The sequence below is a fragment of the Crocuta crocuta genome, unplaced genomic scaffold (genome assembly GCF_008692635.1).
Source record: "Crocuta crocuta isolate KB4526 unplaced genomic scaffold, BGI_CrCroc_1.0 scaffold299, whole genome shotgun sequence".
Taxonomy (NCBI): Eukaryota; Metazoa; Chordata; class Mammalia; order Carnivora; family Hyaenidae; genus Crocuta; species Crocuta crocuta.
In genome coordinates, this window is record NW_027532747.1 from 11150310 (window position 1) to 11158668 (window position 8359).

At 53.5% G+C, this 8359-nt stretch overlaps 1 protein-coding gene across 4 annotated transcripts in view; it reads left to right on the forward strand.

The window, feature by feature from the left end:
* Nucleotides 1-8124, forward strand: part of TTC7B (tetratricopeptide repeat domain 7B) — a 252850-nt gene extending 244726 nt beyond the window's left edge. For 3 of the 4 annotated variants that reach the window (XM_077780871.1, XM_077780872.1, XM_077780874.1), the window contains one exon: nt 7182-8124. In XM_077780871.1, coding sequence (XP_077636997.1) covers nt 7182-7403 — 222 coding nt within the window. In that variant the 3' untranslated portion in view covers nt 7404-8124. The other variant, XM_077780873.1, reaches the window with a different exon arrangement.
* The last annotated feature ends 235 nt before the right edge of the window (nt 8125-8359 follow it).

An 8359-nucleotide genomic window follows, 5' to 3' on the forward strand; every position in this document is an offset into this window, starting at 1 on the left:
TGCAGGGCTTTGAGCAGATGAACTAGAACTCCAGCAGCAGGGGCCAGACCAGGAATGACTCCGGTTGCAGAGGGGGAAGGGGGCTGGGGGTGGCATCATGCAGAAATGCATGGGCTTTCAGACCAGCCTGGCTGAACCAAGAGGCCTGTCCTAGGAGAAAGTTGGATCCAGCCGTGGTGAGAACAGTTAAACGCCAGCCTCACGAGTCAGGCCTCTGACGGTTGGAGAAGAGAGGAGACAGGGCCGAAAGAATCGAAAAGGGTGCCAGGGTTCTAGTGCATAAGAGCAGGGCGAAGCCAAAGAAGGCCCTCTCGCAGCACACCGGGGCTTGGGTGGCGGGTCCATCCTGACAGCCAGGCGCATCCAGGTCCCAGCCCGCCCCCAGCCAACCTACCGGCGACGCTGGCACCAAGCAATGGCTCAGACCCCAGCTGGAGCTTGTCCTGGTTGATCCCATTATGTGACTGCTTTCTGAGCTGCTCTTGGCTTGCTGGGGCCCTGGGCAGAGGCTGCTTTTTCATTCCCTTGCCAAGCCCGAGCTGCAGCCCCTGGCAAGCCTCTGATGTCTCCCTGAGCAGCTTCAGCTTTAAGAATTAATTCCACTAAACAGATTGCTCAGGAAGCTTCAAGGTCATCTGGAAAGGGTAGCCTGGTCCTACATTAGGAGTATTAAGTCTAGCTATATGGGCTGGAAACTTCCAAGCCCACAAGAACTGTAGAACGCTGGATGACACGAAGACTCTTAGCTGCCAGTACTGTGGGTGATAGGTCACATCGGCCCATTGGCTGGTTCTTTGCAAGCATTTGGGAGTGGGGAGACCTGTCCCCTGCTATAGACCCTGGAGCATCTGCCATGGGGTTGGTAGGTGACATCCAGATACAGCAGCCTGCCACCTTCTAAATAAAGTTCCCGGTTAAAAAGACTGGTGTCCTTNGCAGCACACCGGGGCTTGGGTGGCGGGTCCATCCTGACAGCCAGGCGCATCCAGGTCCCAGCCCGCCCCCAGCCAACCTACCGGCGACGCTGGCACCAAGCAATGGCTCAGACCCCAGCTGGAGCTTGTCCTGGTTGATCCCATTATGTGACTGCTTTCTGNAAGAATCGAAAAGGGTGCCAGGGTTCTAGTGCATAAGAGCAGGGCGAAGCCAAAGAAGGCCCTCTCACAGCACACCGGGGCTTGGGTGGCGGGTCCGTCCTGACAGCCAGGCGCATCCAGGTCCCAGCCCGCCCCCGGCCAACCTACCGGCGACGCTGGCACCAAGCAATGGCTCAGACCATTGCTCAGCTGGAGCAAGCTCAGCTGGAGCTTGTCCTGGTTGATCCCATTATGTGACTGCTTTCTGAGCTGCTCTTGGCTTGCTGGGGCCCTGGGCAGAGGCTGCTTTTTCATTCCCTTGCCAAGCCCGAGCTGCAGCCCCTGGCAAGCCTCTGATGTCTCCCTGAGCAGCTTCAGCTTTAAGAATTAATTCCACTAAACAGATTGCTCAGGAAGCTTCAAGGTCATCTGGAAAGGGTAGCCTGGTCCTACATTAGGAGTATTAAGTCTAGCTATATGGGCTGGAAACTTCCAAGCCCACAAGAACTGTAGAACGCTGGATGACACGAAGACTCTTAGCTGCCAGTACTGTGGGTGATAGGTCACATCGGCCCATTGGCTGGTTCTTTGCAAGCATTTGGGAGTGGGGAGACCTGTCCCCTGCTATAGACCCTGGAGCATCTGCCATGGGGTTGGTAGGTGACATCCAGATACAGCAGCCTGCCACCTTCTAAATAAAGTTCCCGGTTAAAAAGACTGGTGTCCTTGTCCCCATCCTAGCCGGGTAGGGGCAGGTCACTGCTGCTGAGCGCAGTGGCCTCTGGGTTTTGCTGGGCTAAAGCCCTGGTCCTCCTGGGTCACCACATCTCATCGGCCCCAGTCCCTTGGCACCCGCATCCATGCCAAACCTCAAGATCACAGCTAGCCTCCGGGCCACCAAAGGGAGGCAAGGAGCCATCCCAGTCCTTGAGTGAACATACAGGATGCTCCCAAGCAGCGATCCGAGCTGGAGAGAAGGTGGGCTGGAGAGGAACCACCTCCTGGTCGTAACCACGGGGAGAAGTGATAGAGCCAGTGATCGATGGTTGGAGAAATGAAAAGGAAGACCCAGTGCGGCAGATGCCCATTTGCCTTTGCTCACATGTAACTAGGTCAGCGCCCAAGGGGGCTCCAGGCTCGTCTCTTAAAGGGACAGAGGCAGCAGTGAGCAGGGGAGTCGGCAGTTAAGGGGGGGGGGCTTTAACCTCCAGTCCAGGCAGACCTGGGCTGGCCTGCAGCTCCTTATTCCTTGGCGCCGTGACCTTGGGCAAGATCCTTGGCCTTCCTGAACCTTGTCTCTGTATCTGTAAAGCACTGGTAATGTAAGGTGAGCCAAGTACAGGTGCCTAGCATCGCGCCTGACGCAGAGAAAACATTCCACGTAGAGGAAGAAAGCAGCGTGGGGCTGGCTCTATGCCAGCAGGGCCTGGCGGGACCCAAACGGTATGCTCGGCCTGCAGCCAGGTAACCAGGGACGCCTCTTTCTGTCTTACCAGGTGGTTTGTCCCTCATCACCCATCTGCCCCGCACACGCAGTGCGTGTCTCCCTGCCCGGAAGGGCCCCTCAGAGAAAGGGTGTGTGTATTCAGTAACTGGATGCACTGAGAGTCACACCCTGAAGGAGTATGATGGGGTGACCTGTGTAATCTTCATGCCACCGCTTGTCTCCACCCTGACCCCCTCCCTCCTCTCACGGTTCTGTTGGTTAATTCAGAATGTTCTAGAGTGAGCTCGAGCTGATAACCACCCCCGGAAGGAAGGCAGGAGCTCATTGGCCCTCACATCCTGTTGCCTGCAAGCCGGGGAAGGCCTCCCATCCTTTCCGCCTGGACCTCCTAGATGGGGAAGCGTGGGTGTCAAGCTGTCCTGGTCTCTCTGAATGAGGGCCAGAGGGAGGATGGCACCCCCAAGGAGCTGAAGGTGCCAACTTGCAGCCCTGCCCCAGACTCCACATCTGAAGAGACTTCAGGCAGGCCCCGAGAGTGAGGACACGGGTTCTAGCCAGCTCTGTAGCAGCTGGCTGTGCAACTGGGGCAGGAGACGTGGCCCGTAGGAGCCATAGTTTACTCCCCCGCCAAATGGGAGGAATACCCAGTGCATGGGGAGATGTCCTCCTCTGCTGCAGGACCTTCGTCCACAGCGGTTGAGGCTGGCCTTGCAGCCAGGTGCTGACGTGTCCTGGCCGTGTCTGGGCGAGACCGCTTTGGGGTCCCAGGTGGATTAAGTGAACTAGTGAACGCGAGCATCTAGAATGGTGCCCGGTGTGTTATAAACACTGAAGGCCCTTGCTGCTGTCATCACTGTTAATCATCCCGCCGGGAGGCCGGGTTCATGCTGAACAGCTGCCCCTGCGCTCGACACCCGGTTCCCTTCCCTGCTCCTGGGTGGACAGAGAATGGAGCTCTGGAGGGAGAGCTGGGAAAAGCTGACCCTGACCAGCCTCAGCAAGGCGGCTGAAACCCAGCAGTTTGCGCTGGGGGACGGGAAGGCCTGTAGTCTGAGGAGAGAAAAATTTCAGAAGCCACAGTGAAATCCTAATTGCAAGGGCTGACTTTGGCCACCTCTCTAGCCAGCCACCTGCCTGGCCCGGGCCACCCTCATGGAGCCTCAGCTCTGACTGAGCCCACTGAGGATCTGGACTCCAGCATGGACGCGGTTAAGGCACATGTAGATGTTAATAAGAAAGGGAATGTATAGTTTCCTTTCAGTTTTCCTCCCAGAGAATCCAGCTGACATTGAGGTCTGGTGTACCCCAGCCAGGGGCGGACAGCCTCTGTCTGCCGGAGGCCTCCTCCTCCCCACAGCCGGAGCTGGGGGCATGGAGAGCACCCCTCCACAGTATCTCATGCCACCCTGGGCCGTGGGTCTCCTTGGCTGTCGCCCCACTGACCTTGACGTCGGCCATGGTCGTCCTCACAGCTCCTGCGCTGGGTACTCTTAAGTGCAGGCGATTCTCGGAAGCAAGGCTGCTTTCCAGGCCCTCAGATGCCGCGTCGAGGGCCACACAGACTGGGGGAGGGGCCAGCCCAAGCAGCCCACCGGACCTGGACACCGTCTACTGGGGGCGCCACTTCCTCACAGAGCCTATCTCGGAGGCCAGAGCTCTTCAGAGTGGGCCCCACCTGGTCCCCTGGTGGTCATGTCACCCATGGCCTATGACTCAGGCCGCAGCCAGCCCTCTGGAAGGTGTGTTTATGCCCCCTGGCCGGCAGGTTCTGCTCCCGAGAGCCTCCCTGCTGGCCCTCACCCCTTGGTGACGCACACGAGAACACTGCGGGTGCCTCATCAGTTACACGCATGAGCCACAAAAAGGAAGTGCAAGGCTTTACTGGGAAATTTAGGACGAGGTATGCAGGACCAGCGGGCCATGCCTCGTTCTTGGGTGGGAAGACTCAACACCGTAGATGTCGGGCTTCTCTCCATGCACACCTAGAAATGTAAATCAAGTATGATTCAGCTCCCAAAGAGAATGAACAAAATGATTCTTAAGTTCATCTGGTGTAGTACAGGGCACAATGGTGCAAATACTCAAAAGCAAAGGGAAGAAAGAGAGGCTCTCGTCCCCACCCTGCCATTAAAACATGATGTGGAGTGACCACAGTCTTAACAGCACAGTACTGATGCAGGGTGGGGGAGGGCTCACTGGAAAGTTGTAGAAGGCCCCTGTGTTTCATGTAATAATTCACTTCATGATGGGCAGCGCCTCACGGGAGTGCAGGGGAGGGAGGGGTAGCTAGTTTGTGTCCAGCAGAGAAGAAATCCAGGTAGATTCCTATCCGCCAAGATAAAGCAGACAACTACTTAACAAAGTGGAATTGAACATGTGTCAGTCCTTTGAAAGTATAACTCTTAGAGCTTTGAAGTGAAAAAAAAACCACTAAACTTCAACAAATCCAATTTAAAAACTAAAAACTTTTGTTCAAAGAAAAAAATCTCAAAAGGTAAAGAACAATCTAGACAATCATGCTAGCAGATAAATAGCAGTCTTCTAAAAGGCTTGTAAACAAAAGCACGGAAAATCTTTAACCTCAATTGTTGGATTTTTTTAACTTTTATTTTTTTGAGAGCGGGAGGCGGGGAGGGGCAGAGGGAGAGAAGGAATCTTAAACAGGCTTCACACTCAGTGCAGAGCCCAACATGGGGCTTGACCCCATGACCTTGGGATCATGACCAGAGCCAAAATCAAGAGTCAGATGTTCAACCAATTGAGCCGCCAGGCGCCCCAACCTCAACTGTTATGAAAGAAATGCAGGTTTCACTAAGGAGGGACGTTCTGCACTTACAAAATTAGCAAACATGGAGAGTAATGATAGTGGGGGACAGGGGACCAAGCACTAGAATTCTGCTGGTGACTCAGAAAATGACACAGCCTGGGGCGCCTGGGTGGCTCAGTCAGTTAGGCGTCTGACTTCGGCTCAGGTCATGATCTCATGGTTTGTAGTTTGAGCCCTGCATCGGGCTGTGTTGACAGCTCGGAGCCTGGAGCCTGGTTCGGATTCTGTGTGTGTGTGTGTGTGTGTGTGTGTGTGTGTGTGTGTGTGTGCGCGTGTGTGCGTCCATCACCCAGTTGTGCTCTCTCTCTCCCTCAAAAAGAAACATTAAAAATTTTTTTAATTAGGGGGACCTGGGTGGCTCAGTCGGTTAAGCATCTGACTTCAGCTCAGGTCATAATCTCGCAGTTCATGGGTTCGAGCCCCGTGTAGGGCTCTGACAGCCAGCTCAGAGCCTGGAGCCTGTTTCAGATTCTGTGTGTGTCTCTCTCTCTGACCCTCCCCTGCTCATGCTGTCTCTCTCTCCTCTCTCTCTCTCTCTCTCAGAAATAAATTAAAAAAACATTAAAAACATTTTTAAAAAATTTTTTTAATTATTAAAAAAAAACTGACACAGCCCTTTAGGGATGTAATTTACAGAGTATTTGGAGAACTTAAAAAGAGTCACATCCTCTGACCGAGTCAAGGTCATTTTGCGGAAATTTGCTGTAAAGGAAGAGTCTCTGAGCTGTCATCAAGCTGGTTGTACTGAGCCCCATCCAGGGCTGCTGTGAAGAGCCCACAGAGGCCTCTGCCCCCAGCCCATTGTCCCCTCCCCCCCAGAATATGTGGGTATTCTCAGTAAGATTCCATTTACCCACAGGTTAGCAGGGCTGTGGAAGAGATCTGAGAACTGAGGTTCCGTAAGAGCGCAGAGGCGCTGTCTGGAAAGACCATCGCAGCATGGTTTACAATAGCAACGAGAGGGGCACCTGGTGGCTCAGTCTGTTGAGCGTCTGACTCTTGGTTTCTGCTCAGGTCTTACTTCCGGAGTGGAGGGATCGAGACCTGTGTTGGGCTCCATGCTGGGCATGGAGCCTGCTTAAGCCTGCCTAAGATTCTCTCTCACACCCTCTCTGTCCTTCTAAAAAAATAAAGTAAAAAAAAAAAATAACAGAGAAAGTGGGCACCAAGCATCAGTGTGTGCCCCATGAGGGAGAGATTGAGTAAAGAGAATAAATATATCATCGGATGAAAGAATACAAAAACATTGGTCATAGAGATGTGTAACGAAGAAACATGGTTATGGTAAATACTTAGGGACCAACACCTACATCCTAATTAAAACTGTGTAAAATGACAGTTTTCCCCTGTGGGGATCAGGGGACAATGAAGGCAGGGGCTTGTTTATGGTAGAGAGACTACGAGCGATAAAAAAAAAAAAATGTCTGTTCTAGCCTCCACCATAGTAATGCCACAAATGACGTTTCTCTAGGTTAGAAAAACCGTTACGCATCAGCCGGTCCACCCAGGATGGCCCAGTGGGCCAGTCCAGACCGGCCTTTCAGATTGGTTCGCTCCCCGGGGTTAAATAGTAAGATGAACCCGTGTGAAACTACCATTTTTTCTCTTTCAACAAAACAGCTGAACATGGGCAACTTCATATAGTTCAAGCAACTCTGTTGAACATTGCCCCTGAGTGCGGGAGGAGGTCCAAACTTAACCATGTGCCCAGCCCAGCGGGGATTCATCCAGCCTCCCAGACACTTGCAGGAACTCCAGGAGAGGTAAGAGCCTCGAGCCGCGGAGACTCTCTGACTGTCTGTCTGTCTGTCTGTCTGTCTGATGCCTGCAGGCCCTGATCCTTCATCAGCTGGGCCGCTACAGTCTGGCAGAGAAGATCCTCCGCGACGCAGTGCAGGTGAACTCGACGGCCCACGAGGTCTGGAACGGGCTGGGCGAGGTCCTTCAGGCTCAGGGCAACGACGCGGCAGCCACCGAGTGCTTCCTGACGGCCCTGGAGCTGGAGGCCAGCAGCCCCGCCGTGCCCTTCACCATCATCCCCCGGGTGCTCTGAGCAGGCACCTGCCAGCCTCACTGCCCCTCAGGCCCGGGAGCCCCGAGGCCATGGCCGGACGTGTGATTGACCACAGCGAACTAACCAAACACCACGCCCCGATCATCGCTCTCTCCACCTGCATTTCTGTTGTTGTTTTGGCCAGCCCAGTGATAGTTCCCGAACCCACCGACATTGTTCAAAATGAATTATGTGCCATATTCTGTTAGCTGACATCCGAGTTTTAAGTAAAACGATAATGGAATTAATGAGCAAATGTAGAAGAATATATTCAAAGTTGAAGTTCAGTGGCAGAGCAGATTATTTTTATCAGAGCTGTAAAGAAAACCCTCCTCCCCGTCACCACGCCTCCCCCAACCTCGGCCGGGAAACCAAACGTGAATTTTCTGGTTCCCACCTCAGTCCTAGTCGAAGCCAGGACACCAGCTGACAGTTTCTCGATTTCGTTGTCAATAACTGTACCATGTGATGAATTCCTCTCCTCACTTAGAACAAAGCCTGAGTCCGAGAATATTTATATTTCACCGATATATGCCTGTTACAAGAGAAGGGAATAGGAGCTATTTAAGTTTAACTTTTTTATGTGAATTCAGAGTTTATTTATCGATGGAAATATGTACAAAGAAGCTTCAAATGGAATATTTACCGACATTCCTTATACATGACAGACACTTGGCTAAATGGGAAGATGATGTTAATAATAAAATGATTTTTAAATGGACCCGTGGTCTGTGGCGTTGGTGAAAGCCCACGGAGCTGAGGGGCGCAGGCTCGGTTTGTGGGGGCGGGAGGCCGTGTGCACCCGGGGCCTGCCCTGACTGTCCTGTGGGAATTCACTTTCCCACCGCTCCCCAGCGGTCCGGGATCAGAGCGTCGGACTCAGGCCTGGCAGTGGGCGTCTGCATTCACGGGTGCGCTAGATCAGGACTAAAGTGACCCGATTAAGACATGGAGTG